The sequence below is a fragment of the Lipotes vexillifer genome, unplaced genomic scaffold, assembly GCF_000442215.2.
Source record: "Lipotes vexillifer unplaced genomic scaffold, Lipotes_vexillifer_v1.1 scaffold648, whole genome shotgun sequence".
Classification (NCBI taxonomy): domain Eukaryota; kingdom Metazoa; phylum Chordata; class Mammalia; order Artiodactyla; family Lipotidae; genus Lipotes; species Lipotes vexillifer.
The window spans coordinates 2,634,569-2,655,206 of record NW_006797096.1 but is presented as its reverse complement, the minus strand read 5'-3'; the positions used below and the strand labels follow the sequence as shown (position 1 = coordinate 2,655,206).

Below are 20,638 nucleotides of genomic sequence, written 5' to 3'. Positions count from 1 at the left end.
CAGCAAGGTGTATACATCTTAAGTGTACAGCTCAATGACTTTTTACATGTGTATGCACCCAGGTAACCATCGCCTAGATCAAGATATTACATCCACTTGTTTGTGTGTGCATGTAAGTGTGTGTGGTAAAAAACATATAACATAAAACACAAAACTTACCATCTTAACCATTTTAAGTGTACAGTTAAGTAGTGTTAAGTCTATTTATATTGTGAAGCAGATCTCCAGAACTTTTTCGTCTTGCAAAGCTCAAATTAAACATATGGACTGCTCCATGAATTTGCATGTCATCCTTGAATAGGGGCCGTGCTAATCTCTACATCATTCCAATTTTAGTATATGTGTTACCGATGGGAGCATGAGGTATCATTATATTATCCTTTATCTCTCTATTTTTATCTTCATTATTTTTTCAGTGGCTACCGTATGAAAGTTTGATTCTCCAGTTTGCATTTCAAACAGTGGAATCTGTGGATATATTCTCTGAGTCTTATGGGCATTTCAAATTCTGTTCTCATTTTTATGGCAATCTAAAAAATTAACAAAATTGCTTCTGGTCATCTTATAAAGGAGTACTGCCACAAGATCTCGGTGCCTGTATTTATGTTTGTGTTTATGATTGCATTAGCAATAAGCTGTACTATTTTAATTGTTGTGGACAAATAAGAAAATAGTAGCAATGGATTTAATGCATTAGTGCCAAGTGAAGGCCAAATGACCTTGACTAAACGAACATTTCACAATAGTAGCAACAGACAATATTATAGGTGAATTCAGTCATCATGAAGCAACGAGTAGTAAAGGTATGCCTCATTTCGAAGAACCAGTTCATACCATCCTCATGTGCAAAGTGGCCATTTTGTATCTGCAAAATAATGTCATTCTTAATCAGATTAATGTTCATTTGAAATTTATGTTTTAAGTTTTATTTATATTTAACTGGTAAAATTTCTTTGGTTTTATGTTGTATATGGTTTGAGAGCTTCAAGTGTTTAGATAATAGAGTAAGATAATTTAAGTCCAAATAGGAAGCTGAGAGGATTGATCTGTCTACAAAGTGTTGCTCAATTTTGTGAAAACCTGACCTGGGAGACATTAAGCAAGACTAAAGATAGAAACATAAGTTTTGTGGTTTAGAATGGAGGACATTTATATGACATAATGGTGTTTAATAAACAGCTACACAACTGAATGTAACAGCAATAACAAACTGCATATTATTTCTATTTGTCTCATTAAGTTTGCTATGCATATTTTTCGATTTCTCCTAAAGGATGAAGATCTACAAGAGATGGAGGATTTAGCCCAAAAAATGGAGACTCAGTTTGGCCAGTTTTTGGATCACGTGATTGTGAATGACAGCTTGCAAGATGCATGTGCCCAGTTGTTGTCTGCGGTTCAGAAGGCTCAGGAGGACCCTCAGTGGGTACCAGCAACATGGGTTTCCTCTGATACTGAATCTTAAGGAGGCCTTCTGCTTAATACTGGAGTTGTAACAATGTTCACCTATTACAGAGAGCTGGAAAAACAGCTGCAATCTAAAACAGCACTATTGTATTTGCCCTATTATAATGTGTGCAACTTTAAAAATACTGCAGTTGGTTAATTAATCTTATTCGAAAAAAAAACCCTGTATTGTATGGTTATGTAGAGTTATCTATTTGGCTTTCAGGGAAAGATGTGTTCCTTTACCTCATATGCAGCAATTGGTAGGAATATGACAATGTTAAGTCACTGAGTAAGAGAACCTTTCACAGATTTCACATGGCTTTTGCATGATTCAGATAAAAAGAGCTTTCGTAAATAAAATACGTCGTATTTAATTTCAGAAACTGTATTTTACCTTATGAAACTTCTGTTGTATAAACATGGATTTGACAAAAAGTACCTAGTTGACTAACTGCAAGAAAGAAGGGTTAATACACACATTTCACATCTAACATCAAAACTTACAGAAACAGCACTGCTCTCATTTTACACATTAGGCTGCAAGGAAAAAGTATTCTTTTGATCAGGGCTGAAACAATCATTAATTTCCCCAAAAGCCAGTATCTACATTTATGCCTGAATTAGGAAAGAGCAATGGATTTTAGTGCTAGAGACCAACATCTGAGAAAACCACGGGATGAGGGTGTTATTCCACGAAGTCTTGTTTTTCTTACTTCCTTAAGTCTGAGACTTCCAGTCACTCTTCTTGCCCTAGTATCTGTTCATCTTCTGCATCATTCCCTAACTTTTTCCACATCCATGCCATCCCTCTGCTCTTTCTTAACTATAAAACAGAGTGTATGCTTCAAAACATCTGTAGTTTTTAAATTTAAAGTGAATAAGTGTTATTTTTCTAAGAAACTCGACCAAACAAAATGAAGAAAATTAAGTCATTTTTAACACTCATGTGACCCCGGATTTGATTTTACGCCGTGCTTCTTTGGATGGAGGATAAGCAACTGGAGAGAATCTGAGAATTGCCTGTATCAACACACACACACACACACACACACACACAAGCAACTGGAATCTGAGAATTACCTGTATACACACACACACACACACACACACACACACACACCTGGAGAGAATCTGAGAATTACCTGTATCAACACACACACACACACACGCAAGCAACTGGAGAGAATCTGACAATCGTCTGTAATACACACACACACGCGCTCGCGCGCGCGCGCGCAACTGGAGAGAAGCTGAGAACTGCCTGTATCAACACACACACGCGCGCCCGCGCTCGCCTGGTGGCTAAACGGGCGAGTCTCTAACTCCGACGCCTTGGAACGCCGAGCTTGGCAAAGCGGGGGCAGGCGGAGACCCGGCCCGGGGGCGGTGGCTTAGTCAGGCGCCGCGAAGCCCCCGCCTTCCGCAGGTCCCGGAGGCGGCGGCGTAGCGGGGAGCCAGGCTCGGGCAGGCGGCGGTTGCGCCGAGAGAGCCCGGCCGGCACAGCGCCATGAGGGCGAACTCGGGGCTCCGGGTGGAGGAGGACCACCCGGTGAGCGGTGAGGGGCGCGTTGGGCGCTGCCGCTACCTCTGGAGCGGAGCGGACACCAACATGCTGGGGACCAGAAGGGGAGAGCCCAGCTCGGGGAGCGTGCGCATCGGCCCATTTGGCGCTCACAGGATAGGGCTGGGGGTGGGGGCTGGACCCGAACTCCAGGAGCTGGGCGAGGAGCCAGGCTTGACGTTTCCGGGGGCCTGAGTGCGCATGTTGCCATGACGACGCCTCACATCGCTGCCGCCCTTGCCCCTGCGGGTCCGGGGCCTGCCACAGAGGGTCTTTTTTTTTTTTTTTTTTTGCGGTACGCGGGCCTCTCACCGCTGTGGCCTCTCCCGCTGCGGAGCACAGGCTCCGGACACGCAGGCCCAGCGGCCATGGCTCACGGGCCCAGCCGCTCCGCGGCATGTGGGATCCTCCCGGACCGGGGCACGAACCCGCGTCCCCTGCACCGGCAGGCGGACTCTCAACCACTGCGCCACCAGGGAAGCCCCCACAGAGGGTCTTTTTATCGACTCCTCCCGGAGGGCATTTAGCCGCCCGGGAAAGAGATAGCCCTTTGCCAGCGGGGACTTTTAATCCTGGTCTTCTCTCACTTCCCTCGAACAAATCACCGCAACCACTTGGGAAACCATGGGAAAAATCGTGATTGCTACACCGCGCCTTCTGGAGTCTCTCCTCCCGGGCATGTCAGCCCTGACTCCAACGCCCCCTTTTCCGCAGAAGTACACTGGAAAAGCCACACCAGGTCTCCTCGCTCCCACCCTGATGGAGGAGGCTGCGGGCCAGAGCGGCCTCTGCGGCGCAGTTCGATGACGCGTTGCGCCTGTGCGCGGGGCCCGCTGGGCGGGTGTGAACCCGGGTGGGGTGTGAGCGACCAGTGGCTGGGAGTCAGCGGCTGCCGGGCAGCCTAGCTTTAGACGGAATGGGGAAGAAGCAGGTGGTAAGCGAGCCTTAGTTACTTTCAGTTAAGTTGAGCCGTCCTACTTTTGAGGGTTGTCGAGGTTGGGTTTCTGGATGGATGATACGTCATTTTTGCGGGACTTTTGAAATGTGGAGTTATCGTGTGAACTGAGTCTTTGGTGAGAAAGCGGTCCACAGCATCTTTAGAACGATACCGCTTTGTAGATAGATAGAACAATAACTGTCCTTCTTTGCTGGTTGAATTTTGACAACTGGATAGTGTTAAGACAGCTGGCCTTGTCCTAATCTTTTAGCATTTGTATTAACACACTTTTTGAATGAATGGATAGGTAAATGGGACAGTTGTGGAACAAACTACAAGTCTTTAAAATTTAACTTTTTAAAATCAATGTCCTTTGCAAGCAGCTTGAGATACTTGGAACATTAAACTGATTTCTAGGCATTTTTGTTAGTATTTTATTTTGAAAGATTCCAGAGTAAATTCCAGAAATTACTTAACTGTAATTTCTCTGAACTGCAAACACTTTTCTTATTCATGTAAAATAGCATTTTTTTTTTCTGCCTAAAATGCGTTTTTCACACTGTATGTTTCAGAGTATGTTTTTAAAAAGTATGTTACTATGTGGCTTAAAACCTCCATTGGCTTCCTATTGAATTAAAACAAAATCTCTAATAATTAGTGATGTTGAGCATGTTTTCATGTGCCTCTTGGCCATCTGTATGTCTTCTTTGGAGAAATGTCTATCTAGGTCTTCCGCCCATTTTTTGCTTGGGTTGTTTTTTGATACTGAGCTGCATGAACTGTTTGTGTATTTTGGAAATTAATCCCTTTTCAGTTGCTTCATTTGCAAATATTTTCTCTCATTCTGAGGGTTGTCTTTTCATCTTGTTTATGGTTTCCTTTGCTGTGCAAAAGCTTTTACACATAATTAGGTCCCATTTGTTTTTATTTTCATTACTCTAGGAGGTGGGTCAAAAAAGATCTTGCTGTGATTTATGTCAAAGAGTGTTCTTTCTATCTTTTCCTCTAAGAGTTTTATAGTGTCCGGTCTTACGTTTAGGTCTTTAATCCCTTTTGAATGGTACAGATGAACCTATTTGCAAAGCAGAAATAGAGACACAGACATAGAGAACAAACGAGTGGACACCAAGGAGGGAAGGGGCGCATGGGATGAATTGGGAGATTGGGATTGACATATATAACAACTATGTATACAATAGATAACTAATGAGAACCTGCTGTATAGCACAGGGAACTCTACTCAGTGCTCTGTGGTGACCTAAAAGGGAAGGAAATCCAAAAAAGAGAGGATATATGTATACATCTGGCTAATTCACTTTGCTGTACAGCAGAAACTAACACAACATTGTAAAGCAGCTATACCCAAATTAAAAGAAAAATCCAGGCTCCTTCCCTTTGTCTTCCTAATTAATCTGCCCATGCCTTGATAACTGTGCTTCATCGTTATTGACCTTCTTTTATCTGGAACTCTCTAAGCCCAATCTCCCATAAAGGGCTTTGAATTTGCTCCCCTTTGGCTCCTTTCTTATTCAGGTCTCAGCTCAAATATCTCCTAACTAAAGAGAGACTTTTCCTAACTAAAGTAGCACTCCTCATTCTTCTCTTCCATATATATATATATAAATAATATATATACTTAACGTTATTGTCTAATACTTAACCACTAGAATGTAAGTTCCATAAGAGCAAGGATCCCTCTGTTTTGTTCATTACTATATCCCTGATGCTTAGAACAGAGCCTGGTCTGTAGACATTAAGGAATATAGGGAAGGAAGGAACTTTATATGAAATTCAGAAGTGATAGGACAAATTAAAATTGACCATCTGATTCTTATCAGTACCTCCTGGGTTTCACTTGACGAATAGGATTATCAAAAATTTGAAATACACGAAGTAAAGATGCTCTAAGGTTTTTACTTACAAGAAGTTTTCTTTTTCTTTTCCCCATAGCGTCCTCCACGAGCCCTTCCACCTGTGCCAAGGTAAAAATAATTTACAGTAATTTTATTATTGAGTTTTGAGAATGCAAAGTGAGTAAAGTGAGAAAAATTGACTAGTACTTTTACACAATCATAATAATTCAGAAGAGACTTCCTGAAAGTTTAAAGATGAATAATTCTTGAATCATCAAGATAACAGTTATAATTAAATGCTCTGTTTCGGAGACTAAATGTCCACATGTTAGGATAATGAATCCATTCTTAATGTTTTAATGTCTTGTTTATCAGAATTCTCATCCTCTTTTGTTTGCTAGAATAGTTTCCTCAGAGTTTAAGCTGATTTTAATCAGTGACAAAATAAGAGTTCTTAATCTGTTTAATCCACTTTATTAATAGACAGTAGGGAATATGTATATGTAGGTTCAGAAGATATTGGGGTTACTTTGTTAGTCTTATTAAACCGCTTATTACTGATAATTAATAAGCTAGTTTGTAAACTAGCTGATTTTGTGTGAAAGCTAATTTTATTTTAAGTTTGTAATGATTTAAGTCAATTTTCAGTCTAACAATATAATAGATTTCTAATTAACAGAGTTTCTCTTTTTGTCTCTGTCCTGATTAAATTTGGTTGGTGTCATATAAAGTGCTAATCAAGGTGAGTTAGTTCACTGTTAATGTAAAACTTTCTAAATACAGTATTTGGTGTTTGAAAGTTAGTTTGATTCCTTCATTTTCTCTTAAACTTGAATCTGAATAGTATAATTTATAATGCTACAACTTTTTATCATAGTAATCTCCTATGACTGCCATTTTTAAAGGATGGTTGATATATAACACTAGTTATGTGGCTGATATTTGACCTTATAAATTAAAAAGCATTCATCCCTGAATGGAGTCACCTAGAACATAACTGTTGGCTAGATTATAGTTGCGTAATAAGGATTACCTCTTCCTTTGTCTCGTTTTATCAGGATAGGCTGGGTTATGTCACGCTAACCCCAAAATCTCAGTTACTTAATATTATATGGGGTTTTTCTGGTTAATGCAAAGTCTATTGTAGCAACAATCCAGGACAGTTACCTTTCTCTGCTTCTTCACTAATGATGTAGTGATCCCGGCTACTTCCATGCTGTGGTTCTGCCATCTTAACATGAGACCTTCTCAGTTGCCACAGCAAGGGAAGGGGAAGCTGGAGGGTTACTCACTGGGTTTTTCAATGTTTTGGCCCCCAAATGGCACAGATCACTTCATCTTGCAGCCTATTGGCCAAAACCAGTCATAGGCCACACCTAAGTGCAAGGGGGCTGGGAAATTTAGGGGATCAGATGAATATTTGGTGAGCCCACTTTCTGTCACAGTTTATAACATTACTGACCAGCCGTGAGCTACCGGTACTATACTATGGGCTCCCTTTGACTTTGTCAGTCTCTTGCCTTCTTCCCCTAATGTATAGAAATTGGCTGGACCCAGGGGAAAAGAGGGAAAGGTCTTCCCTACTAAAAGTTCCCCTTTGACTTTTCCCTGCATTGAATTTTAGGCAGCCTTTTCTGTTGTTCTTTCTGTTTTATAGATGCTATTCCACTTAGTCGTCCTAAGAAAAAGAAGCCCAGAACAAAAACCACACTAGGTAAGAAGTGTTCTTTGTTGTGTGGGATCACAGATTTTCCCAGGACCTCAGGCATGCTAAACATCACAGATCAGGGAGAGGCCAGGCCCCAGTCCCAAGTCACTGCTGTGTTAAGGATAGAATCCAGTTTACTTTGAAGCAGTGGGATTCTTGGTGGCAGTGAGGGACAAGGTAGTGGGCAGCCTGAAGCGTATCTAGAAACATTTGTGTAATAAAGGGTTATGCTGCCCCAGATTTTACTTCCACAACATTCTTGGACTCTTTGAGGTCTTTCATCCCTAGATAACATAAGTTGTCTTGAGCTATGGTTGGTTCCAGACCCTTGAACAGGATACTGGATTTAGAGACACAAGGTTCTTGGATCCCTCATTTCAGTCAGAGAGTCTCTACATTACAACATGAGTCTGAAGGCAGGACCATATCATCCAGGTATTAAAGCTCCAATAATGAGCAAGTTCTGTGAACATTTTTTGTCCCATTCACTGATAATCCTGGACATTCTGTCAGTAACTCAAACTCAGCACGTCCAGAATTTATCATCACTTTCAACAATAAATCAAGTTTTACTGCTTACTTACAAATTTCTTTTAATGCCCCCCCCCCCACTCTCCCAGTGACTGGGGCTGGAAACCTCAGTCGCCTCTCACTGGTCACTTCACTCTACTTGCTACCTCTCACAAGCTTGCTTCTTCTGTAGTATCTTTTACGTCTCTTTCCCCTTGTCATTTCCACTGTCACGACCATAGTTAGCCTAGCTCCTTCTTCTCACCTGAGCTATTGGGGTAGCCTCCAACATTGTTCTGTACTTCTAGCTTTCTTCCACCCTAGTCGGTCCTGCCCACCACTGCTGGACTTCCTAAAGCTCGTAGCTGATCATACCTTATACCTGGTTGGAAACTTGTATTAGCTTATCATTGCCTAACAAATGGCGGAATACATGGTGGGTGGAGGAAAAGAGAGAAATGGAAATGGATGCATAGAGAAAGACATACAGATATGCAACAAAAAGAAAAGAGAGGCAGAGAGACTTAGATTCACAAAGATACTGAAATGCTAGGTCCTAAAAATATACTCACAATTAAGTACAGACATGTACATGTGGATTTAGAAAGGTCACTGGTGAAGGATGCAATAAAGACTGAGTTGGAGTAGCAGAGGTAGGGCTCTATCCCAGCTACCAGCTTTTTTTCTTGTAAAAAAGAGAAAAAAAATCAGTGCTCTAGACAAAAATGGAGGTGTATTGCTAGGCTTTTATTAAAATTGTTTTTCAGTTAGGGTACTTCAAATTTTTCACTCCTACAATTTGCGGTTCTTCTACATAAAATAGTGGGTGGTGGGGAAGAAGAGATATTTCTATAGGATGGATTGCTAGCAGTAAAACTGCTAGACAGAAGGACCTATGCATTATTAATATGATAAATTTCTGCTAAATTGCCTTCAAGGGAGTTGTTATTGTCTTGCCACCAACAGAGTTTGAGTGTCACATTTGCTAAATTCTTGAGAACATTGGAAAATATCAATCTTTCAATTCTTTTTGTCAACTTAGTGGGCAAAAAGTAGCTTATTTTAGTTTCCGTTTCTCTGAATACTAATGAGGTTAAGCATCTTTTCATTTGTTTATTCACTCATTTGTATTTCTTCTTTTGTGAAGAAGCAATGTAGTGAATGTAATGAAGTAAAATTCAAATCTGGCAAAATGGGTCGAAATCTGTTCAAAGATTTGATGAGGGGAGAGATTGAAATGATCAGATGAAGAGATTTTTAAGTAATCTGTTAACTCCAGTTATCCATGATGACTTTATCATGTGTTAATTTATTAATGAAGGACTAAACTATATAGAGGCTGATAATTCTCAAGGCATAAGACAAGAGCGTTCCCTATGGTGACAGTTTCCATTACATTTTCACCTTTTTGAAAGTTCAGAAGCAGTTTTCCTCCTGCCTTTCTTTTATTCCTCTTTCTAGCCCCCTGGTTTTTTGCTTCCTCATTCTTCCTTGTTCCCTCATTTATTTCTTTTCCCAACTTAAAGCCCAAAGTTACAGGTGAGGAGGGAGAAAATCAAGATTTGGGGCACAATTAGTTCTGTAAGAGAAGAGGTTATTATATAGGAAACATTCCAGTTCCCCGTTTCCCTATATTTTTAAGACTTAGTAATCTCTGCTCAAGTTATCCCAGTTTTTTCCAACTCCGTTTCTCTGTAGCTAGTGCTTCTTTGGAAGGTCTTGTTCAGACTGCTGTTCACAGGCCACCTGAGGGCAGTGAGCCACCAACTAAAGACCCCATAGAACATCAAGAAGCTCCTGTTCAAAGGAGACAGAAGAAGACGAAGCTACCTCTTGGTATGTAAAGAAACGAAGGTTAGGTTGTGACAGCAGTTGTGATTTGGGGGTATGATTAAAAACCTGTCTGTTCCTATTTTTCCCCACCCATATCCCAGTTTTTTCTTTTTTGCTTAAAATTTTTATCGCCAGAGTAATTCCCATGGGTTAAGTCAGGAATATTTTAGAGGATCTCTTTTGAGCGTATCTGTACAGATTATGAGAAGGGGTACAAATTCAAGACCAAAACAGAAGGTTCAGATCTTGGTATGTATATGAATTTGGTATATTATGAATGGACATTGAGATTAGTGGGGAAAGGAAAAATTCTGTATTAACAGCAATATAATGGAGCAAAAGCCAACATTTTTTGAGTCTCACTATGTCTCAGCACTATTCACAAGGTAAACAGAATATTATATCATTATTTTGCTATCAAACTGGCAATGCTTTTTAAAGATTATAAAATCCCAAACTGTTGGATATAAAAGTATTGGTGAGAAATTGGTATACTCGTACACCACTGATAGAAAGTATAAATTGATATAGCCTATCTGAACTTATAGGAATAGAAGTAACTACAATGGCTACAGTAATTAAAGGATGCTAACTGTAACATAAGAGTAGAAACTGGTAATAACCAAATATTTAACAATGTGATACTGCCTAGATAAATCATGTTTTACCCATTTAATAGAAACCAAGTACTTATTTAAAGGACTGTTAAAGTAAAATAGTGACATGGAAAGCCATCAGTAATATATTGTTAAGTCAAAAACAAAGATTATAAAATAGTATGTATCAAAGGGTCCCATTTTTGTAAAATATGTTTTATTAATTTCCTAGGGCTACTGGAACAGATTACCACAAACTGAATGACTTAAAACAACAGAAATCTAGTCTCTGACAGTTCTAGAGGATAGAGGTCCAAAATCAAGGTGTCCACAGGGCCATGCTTCCTCCAAAGGCTCTAGGAAAGAATCCACCCTAGCGTCTTCTATATTCTGGTGGTTGTTTCTAATTCTTGGCATTCTTTGGCTTGTGACAGCATAACTCCATTCTGTGCCTCCATCTTCAGATTTTTCCCTGTGTTTCTGTATCCAAATTTCGCTCTTCTTAAAGGACAACAATCACTGGATTTAGGGCCCATCCTAATCCAGCATGACCTCATCTTAACTTGATTACATCTGCAAAGGCCCTAGTTCTAGAATCTCATTCACAGGTATTGGGAGTTAGGACTTGCACATATCTTTTCTGGGGGGCACAATACAATCCAGACCATATGTATATACATACACATATGTAAAAAGAATGGAAGGCTATAGCAAAGTGTCAACAGTAGTAGGTTTTTTAGAAGGAGGAATTAGGTATGATTTTTTTAAATTTTCTTTCTTCATTTATGTTTTATTAATTTTTATGTATATAACTTTTATAATAATCAGAAAAAAGAAAATAGATTTTGTTAGAGTAAAACAAAGGAAGGAACAAAGATTGGGAGATTAGCTCTCTCCTATTAACATCAGCCCCAAGGAATAGTTTATTACAAAATAGTTTCCCTGACTAATTCCTTGCCTCTTAGAAGATAGTAGATCCTTATTAGATGAAAGAATTATAGGAGTAGAGGGCAGGAACTAGAAAAGTTAGGAGAATGGAGCACAGTTTTGAGATGCAAGTTGAAATGGGATACCACAGTGCCTGGGGGCACTAAGAGGAGAAGGAGTGGGCAGAAGAGGGCAGAGAAGGAAAGAGACAGAAATGACCCTAAGACAGCTTTACCTACTCTACAATTTATTTCATTACTGTCAGTAAATATAGTTGAATTAAAACTACTCTCTAAGGCACTTACTGACTCTCCCTGCCTTGTGAGGACACACAAAAAGACATCTGTTTGCAAGAAAGCTCTCACCAGAATACAGCCATGCTGGCACCTTGCTCTCAGACTTCCAGCCTTCAGAACTATAGCCTTCTCCACCAGAGGGCAGACAGCAGAAGCAAGAAGAACTACAATCCTGCAGCCTGTGTAACAAAAACCACATTCACAGAAAGATAGGCAAGATGAAAAGGCAGAGGGCTATGTACCAGATGAAGGAACAAGGTAAAACTCCAGAGAAACAACTAAATGAAGTGGAGATAGGCAACCTTCCAGGAAAAGAATTCAGAATAATGATAGTGAAGATGATCCAGGACCTTGGAAAAAGAATGGAGGCAAAGATCGAGAAGATGCAAGAAATGTTTAACAAAGACCTAGAAGAATTCAAGAACAAACAAATAGAGATGAACAATACAATAACTGAAGTGACTACACTAGAAGGAATCAATAGCAGAATAACTGAGGCAGAAGAACGGATAAGTGACCTGGAAGACAGAATGGTGGAATTCACTGCTATGAACAGAATAAAGAAAAAAGAATGAAAAGAAATGAAGACAGCCTAAGAGACCTCTAGGACAACATGAAATGCAACAAAATTTGCATTATAGGGGTCCCAGAAGAAGAGAGAGAGAAAGGACCAGAGAAAATATCTGAAGAGATTATAGTTGAAAACTTCCCTAACATGGGAAAGGAAATAGCCACCCAAGTCCAGGAAGCGTAGAGAGTCCCATACAGAATAAACCCAAGGAGAAACACGCTGAGACACATAGTAATCAAAATGGCAAAAATTAAAGACAAAGAAAAATTATTGAGAGCAGCAAGGGAAAAACGACAAATAACATTGAAGGGAACTCCCATAAGGTTAACAGCTGATTTCTCAGCAGAAGCTCTACAAGCCAGAAGGGAGTGGCATGATATACTGAAAGTGATGAAAGGGAAGAACCTACAACCAAGATTACTATACCCAGCAAGGATCTCATTCAGATTTGATGGAGAAATCAAAAGCTTTACAGACAAGCAAAAGCTAAGAGAATTCAGCACCACCAAACCAGCTCTACAACAAATGCTAAAGGAACTTCTCTAAGTGAGAAACACAAGAGAAGAAAAGGACCTACAAAACAAACCAAAAATGGTAATAGGAGCAAAAATATCGATAATTACCTTAAACGTGAATGGATTAAATGCTCCAACCAAAAGACACAGGCTTGCTGAATGGATACAAAAACAAGACCCATATATGTGCTGTCTACAAGAGACCCACTTCAGACCTAGGGACACATTCAGACTGAAAGTGAGGGGATGGAAAAAGATATTCCATGCAAATGAAAATCAAAAGAAAGCTGGAGTAGCAATACTCATATCAGATAAAATAGACTTTAAAATAAAGAATGTTACAAGAGACAAGGAAGGACACTACATAATGTTCAGGGGATCAATCCAAGAAGAAGATATAACAATTATAAATATAACTGCACCCAACATAGGAGCACCTCAATATATAAGGCAACTGCTAACAGCTATAAAACAGGAAATCGACAGTAACACATAATAGTGGGGGACTTTAACACCTCACACCAATGCACAGATCATCCAAACAGAAAATTAATAAGGAAACACAAGCTTTAAATGACATAATAGACCAGATAGATTTAATTGATATTTATGGGACATTCCATCCAAAAACAGCAGATTACACTTTCTTCTCAAGTGCACACAGAACATTGTCCAGGATAGATCACATCTTGGGTCAGAAATCAAGCCTCAGTAAATTTAAGAAAATTGAAATCATATCAAGCATCTTTTCTGACCACAACACTATGAGATTAGAAATGAATTACAGGGAAAAAAATGTAAAAAACACCAACACATGGAGGCTAAACAATACGTTACTAAATAACCACGAGATCACTGAAGATATCAAAGAGGAAATCAAAAAATACCTAGAGACAAATGACAATGAAAACACGATGATCCAAAACCTATGGGATGAAGCAAAAGCAGTTCTAAGAGGGAAGTTTATAGCTATACAAGCCTACCTCAAGAAACAAGAAAAATCTCAAACAATCTAACCTTACACCTGAAGGAACTAGAGAGAGAAGAACAAACAAGGCCCAAAGTTAGCACAAGGAAAGAAAGAAATATCAGAGTAGAAATAAGTGAAATAGAAACAAAGAAAACAATAGCAGAGATCAATAAAACTAAAAGCTGGTTCTTTGAGAAGGTAAACAAAGTTGATAAACCATTAGCTAGACTCATCAAGAAAAAAGGGAGAGGACTCAAGTCAATAAAATGAGAAATGAAAAAGGAGAAGTTGAAACAGACACTACAGAAATACAAAGCATCCTAAGAGACTACTACAAGCAGCTCTATGCCAATAAAATGGACAACCTGGAAGAAATGGACAAATTCTTAGAAAGGTATAGCCTTCCAAGACTGAACCAGGAAGAAATAGAAAATATGAACAGACCTATCACAAGTAATGAAATTGAAACTGTGATTAAAAATCTTCCAACAAACAAAAAAAGTCCAGGACCAGATGGCTTCACAGGTGAATTCTATCAAACATTTAGAGAAGAGCTAACACCCATCCTTCTCAAACCCTTCCAAAAAATTGCAGAGGAAGGAACACTCCCAATCTCATTCTATGAGGCCACCATCACCCTGATACCAAAACCAAAGATGCTACAAAAAAAGAAAATTACAGACCAATATCACTGATGAATATAGATGCAAAAATCCTCAACTAAATTCTAGCAAACAGAATGCAACAACACATTAAAAGGATCATACACCATGATCAAGTGGGATTTATCCCAGCGATGTAAGGATTCTTCAGTATATGCAAATCAATCAGTGTGATACACCATGTTAACAAATTGAAGAATAAAAACCATATGATCATCTCAATAGATGCAGAAAAAGCTTTTGACAAAATGCAACACCCATTTATGATAAAAATTCTCCAGAAAGTGGGCATATAGGGAACCTACCTCAACATAATAAAGGCCATGTATAACAAACCCACAGAAAACATCATTCTCAATGGTGAAAAACTGAAAGCATTTCCTCTAAGATCAAGAAAAAGACAAGGATGTCCACTCTTGCCACTATTATTCAACATAGTTTTGGAAGTCCTAAGCACAGCAATCAGAGAAGAAAAAGAAATAAAAGGAATACAAATTGGAAAAGAAGTAAAATTGTCACTGTTTGCAGATGACATGATAGTATACATAGAGAATCCTAAAGATGCCACCAGAAAACTACTAGAGCTAATCAATGAATTTGGTAAAGTTGCAGGATAGAAAATTAATGCACAGAAGTCTCTTGCATTCCTTTACACTAATGATGAAAAATATGAAAGAGAAATTTAGGAAACACTCCCAATTACCATTGCAACAAAAATAATAAAATACCTAGGAATAAACCTACCTAGGGAGACAAAAGACCTGTACGCAGAAAACTGTATACATTGATGAAAGAAATTAAAGATGATACCAACAGATGGAGAGATATACTATGTTCTTGGATTGGAAGAATGAATATTGTGAAAATGACTATACTACCCAGAGCAATCTACACATTCAATGCAATCCCTATCAAATTACCAGCGGCACTTTTTATGGAACTAGAACAAAAAAATTTAAAATTTGTATGGAGACACAAAAGACCCCGAATAGCCAAAGCAGTCTTGAGGGAAAAAAATGGAGCTGGAGGAATCAGACTCCCTGACTTCAGACTATACTATAAAGCTACAGTAATGAAGACAATATGGTACTGGCCTATAAACAGAAACATATATCAATGGAACAAGATAGAAAGCCCAGAGATAAACCCACACACCTATGGTCAACTAATCTATGACAAAGGAGGCAAGGATATACAATGGATAAAAGACAGCCTCTTCAATAAGTGGTGTTGGGAAAACTGGACAGCTACATGTAAAAGAATGGAATTAGAACACTCCCTAACACCATACACAAAAATAAATTCAAAATGGATTAGAGACCTACATGTAAGACCAGACACTATAAAACTCTTAGAGGAAAACATAGGAAGAACACTCTTTAACATGAATCACAGCAAGATCTTTTTTTATCCACCTCCCACAGTCATGGAAATAAAAACAAACAAATGGGACCTAATGAAACTTAAAAGCTTTTGCACCACAAAGGAAACTATAAACAAGACGAGAAGACAACCCTCAGAGTGGGAGAAAATATTTGCAAACGAATCAATGGAGAAAGAATTAATCTCCAAAATATATAAACAGCTCATGCAGCTTAATATTGAAAAAACAAACAACCCAATCCAAAAATGGGCAGAAGACCTAAATAGACATTTCTCCAAAGAAGACATACAGATGGACAAGAAGCACATGAAAAGCTTCTCAACATCACTAATTATTAGAGAAATGCAAATCAAAACTACAGTGAGGTGTACATTCCCACGCTGGGGTAATCGAATTATCCACTCAGGTGTGACCAGGCCTCTGTTTGCCCAGAGCCTACAGGTGAACAAATTAACTGTTTACATTGTCTGAGGTGCCTGCAGCAGGAGGAAGGGAGAACAGAGTCAGACTGTCTGCTGGCCTTCTCTCGGTCATGATTATTTTGTTTGTTTTGCATGTCTTTTGCCTTTGTTAATGACTTCTCACTGGGGGTCCCTTTCCTCCATTTAGAAGGGGCTGTGCGGTGACTTGCCCTGCAGTATAGAGCTGTCTGCAGTTACCAGGGCTATTGTAATTTTGAGATAACAAAGAACATGGGGACCTTCCCCAACTTGTTTTGAGTTTTTTTAACCAACCCCCCTTCCCCTCCTCCATTACTAAAAGCCAATATATCAGAGTTTAATTCACAGGGAATAGTTTGCTGCCTTGGTTCTATAGGGCATCTTTCTCCATCTCCTGGAAGGTCCTGAGTTCGTAGTCATCCCTTACCTTGGTAGTAGCACATTTCTTACCCCCAAAGCTACACCAGTTGCCACCCTTCTCCACATTGCTCATCTCTTCATGGCAAGGGAAGAAGTGAGAAGCTAGAAGCTTAACTGAAGTTTCCCTCATAAAACTTCATTCCAGTTAACGTTGGCTTGGGGAGCATTTCAGATTGGATTTACCTTTATTATATTACTTAACTCAGTAAGAGTCCTTGGACAGGAAGGAACCTTAAAAGGCCACCCGATCCATTCCCTTGCCTCTAAAAAGCACAAATGAACGAATTCAGACAGATAGAAAAGGAGATTCCACTGCCATTATCAGCTGTATGTCTATTCAGATGTTCAGTAACTCCTAATCTCAGGAATTTTCTCTCATATGGATCCTAAATTTATTCCATATTATTCCATATTTAGCCCCAGCTGGCTTCCTTTATTGGAGTCAGTTACACTGTGCAGCCTACCTTTCACACATGCAGGGACAGAACTGACCCAAGTTGAGGTCAGTCCAGAAATATGGTATCTAGAAATCTCCATTTTACTTTTCTCTCTGGCCAGTAGAACTTTTGTCAGGCAAGAAAAGCCCACTTCTTAGGAACCTAGAGAAGTCTATTTCCCTGAGAAACACAAGACAAGATGCAACTGAGTGCAGCTCAGCTTACCTGGAGCAGTTTCCTTACCTGTAAAATGAGGGAGTTGTGTTAGATCTCTAAGGTTCCTTCCACCTCAAACATTCCCGGTCTAAATAAACATGTGAGGTATCACCTCACACCAGTTAGAATGGGCATCATCAGAAAATCTGCAAACAACAAATGCTGGAGAGGGTGTGGAGAAAAGGGAACCCTCTTGCACTGTTGGTGGGAATGTCAATTGATACAGCCACTATGGAGAACAGTATGGAGGTTCCTTAAAAATCTAAAAATAGAATTACCATATGATCCAGCAATCCCACTACTGGGCATATACCCAGGGAAAACCATAATTCAAAAAGACACATGCACCCCAGTGTTCATCGCAGCACTATTTGCAATAGCCAGGTCATGGAAGCAACCTAAATGCCCATTGACAAATGAATGGATAAAGAAGAAGTGGTACATATATACAATGGAATATTACTCAGCCATAAAAAGGAGCAAAATTGGGTCATTTGTTGAGACGTGGATGGATCTAGAGACTGTAATACAGAGTGAAGTAAGTCAGAATGAGAAAAACAAATATTGTATATTAACACATATATGTGGAACCTAGAAAAATGGTACAGATGAACTGGTTTGCAGGGCAGAAATTGAGACACAGATGTAGAGAACAAACCTATGGACACCAAGCAGGGAAAGTGGCGGGGTGGTGGTGGTGGTGGTGTGATGAATTGGGTGATTGGGATTGACATGTATACACCGATGTGTATAAAATTGATGACTAATAAGAACCTGCTGTATAAAAAGAAATAATAAATTTCAAAAATTAAAAAAAAATACTACTCTTAGTAATTCAGTTAGGGTAAAATTTGAAAATCAAGATGGATACCAATATACCTATATAGTTTTATAATTCATGAAAATTCATGAAAAAATATAATTTTTATAATTCATGAAAAATTATACTTTCATATAATTTTATATAATTATAGTTTTATAATTTATGAAAAAAATGTATTAATAGAAATGACTGTTTTTAGAAAATTCAGGACCCAACTAAGTTTAGGCCAAAGAGTACTTGTGACTGCCATTCTAGAATGTACTTACCCCTACAAGTCCAGCTTTCTAAATTTCTGGGTTTTAAATTTTGTTCATTTTTATTTTGTTCAGAACGTCTGTGGTAAGCTCTACTGCTTATATTATATTTCCAGCCCAGGCTGTAGGTGTTATTTATTTATTTATTTATTTTTTGCGGTATGCGGGCCTCTCACTGTTGTGGCCTCTCCCGTTGCGGAGCACAGGCTCCAGATGTGCAGGCTTAGCGGCCATGGCTCACGGGCCCAGCTGCTCTGCGGCATATGGGATCTTCCCGGACCGGGCACAAACCCGTGTCCCCTGCCTCAGCAGGCGGACTCTCAACCACTGCGCCACCAGGGAAGCCCCTAAGTGTTTTTTAAAATAGAATTTTCGGGACTTTGAGGGCATTCCATTTCCTGTATTTCCAGATAGGAGGAGTTTCTAGTGGGTTAGAAGCTTCCATTGACTCACTTGAACTTAATAGCTTGTGTGCAGAAAAGAGTTAATACAGCAGGCCTAGACAGGCCTATTTTCTAGAGGGCCTCTTGACTGGCATCTGGGAACTTGGCTGCTAAACAATTTTCTACATTGATATAAAGCTTTGTCTATCAGGGTGGCTCACTGTGCATTTGTGCACACAATGTGATTTATGCTAAACATCTGCTTTTCTTCTGGTAGTCTAGAATTTTGGTATGTGCTTGGCAGAGGGTGCCTATGTGATCACTCCCAATACAGACCCTGGGCGTTGAGTGTCTGATGAGCTTGCCTGGAAGAGAAAGCGATATATGTGTTGTCACAACTTGTTGCTGGAAGAATTAGCATATCCTGTGTGACTTCATTGATAGAGGACTCTTGGAAACTTGTACCTGTTTTCTTTTGGACTTTGCTCCATGAGCTTTTTCCTTTATGCTGATTCTGCTTAATGTCTTTTCCCTGTAATAAAGTGTAACCATGAGTGTAAATGACTTGTGAGTCCTTTGAGTGAATCACAGAACCTAGAAGTAATCTTGGAGATCTCTGACACACCCTGGGTGTTGGATTACTTAATTTTTTTTTCTATATTGTTTGGTATCACAATTTCAAACTTACTCTTGCGTGTTTAGAGGTGTAAAATTTTAAAAATTAAAAATTTGTAAGATGGTGAAAACAATTGGGGGCCAATTAAAATTCTTAAAGTTCTTTTGTCTTGCAGAAGTCTTGTACCTTACTTTCCTTTTTACATCCTGGTAATTTGAAAACTTAATCTACTTTATTTTCAGAATTGGAGACTGCCTTTACCCAGGAGAAGACTTCTAGTGCATCTTTATTACCAAATGAAAATGGTATCAATGTGGAGCCAGCTGAGGAGCCAGCTATTCAAAAACCTCGAAGGAAGACAAAGTAAGAATTTATTTTTCCTTCTAAATATTTTGCAGAGATACCTTGATGCTTAATTTCAAGCTCCCAAATGGCAGCTTCTAAGTCTTATTAAATACCTGTAGTTGTATATCTCTGGGATAAGTAATAGTACAAAAATATCAGTTAAACCAATCTAAGGGTAAATTTGAAAAGAGTAAACCTGCTGAGAAAAGTAAAATATTGTATTTAAATAAAAAATTTTAGGAGCTGTCTCTGAAGAAGAGGAGCACAAATAGAAGATTTTGTATAAGTAATAAAAATATTAAAGATATTAAAAATTAAAGGTAATGTTAATAAAATAGGCTATATTATTTATTTTCTCATGTTAACAGAATTCAAATTACGATTTTTTTAGCAATACATAAAAATGTTTATTTTAACATAGGAAATTAAGTGTTAGGTAAAATATAATGGTATTCTTTAAAGAAGTACACTGGAAGTTACATAACTTGTTTGTACTTGGAAGTGACTCTGCAAATAGCGATCAATATCTATATAGAATCATGTAATTTTAAATCTGTGAAGAAGCTTAGGAATCTAGGTCAGTCACTTCATTTTCCAGATGAGAAAGCTGAGGCCCACAGAAATAAAAGTGACTTGCTGTGCATAAGAGTTAATAACTGATCCATTTGAGTAAAAACCAAATTTTGTGACTCCCAAGTCCAAGGCTCTTTCCATGAGACTCACAGGTACCTCCTTATTTGGGTCTGTAAAAAGTTAATAATCATCCATTTTTCTTACTTTCTCCCTGATTATAGGAAAACCCAGCCAGCAGAATTACATTATGCCAATGAGCTAGGAGTTGAAGATGAAGACATAATTACTGATGAGCAAAGTAGTCCAGAACAACAGTCTGTATTGACTGCACCCACTGGTATTAGCCAGCCTGTAGGGAA

At 38.9% G+C, this 20,638-nt stretch overlaps 2 protein-coding genes across 2 annotated transcripts in view; both read left to right on the top strand.

Moving 5' to 3' along the window:
- MPP4 (MAGUK p55 scaffold protein 4) overlaps positions 1-1,465 on the top strand; it is a 38,837-nt gene extending 37,372 nt beyond the window's left edge. Inside the window, exon 21 of the mRNA XM_007469219.1 lies at positions 1,274-1,465. Within this exon, the coding sequence (XP_007469281.1) occupies positions 1,274-1,465 (192 nt within the window). The remainder of the gene's footprint in view (positions 1-1,273) is intronic.
- Positions 1,466-2,956: 1,491 nt separating this feature from the next.
- Positions 2,957-20,638, top strand: part of TMEM237 (transmembrane protein 237) — a 24,707-nt gene continuing 7,025 nt past the window's right edge. The window contains 7 exon segments of the mRNA XM_007469218.1: positions 2,957-2,998; positions 5,898-5,929; positions 6,532-6,542; positions 7,458-7,514; positions 9,717-9,854; positions 19,604-19,724; positions 20,501-20,638. The exon segment at positions 20,501-20,638 is cut by the window's right edge and continues 10 nt beyond it. Coding sequence (XP_007469280.1) covers positions 2,957-2,998; positions 5,898-5,929; positions 6,532-6,542; positions 7,458-7,514; positions 9,717-9,854; positions 19,604-19,724; positions 20,501-20,638 — 539 coding nt within the window.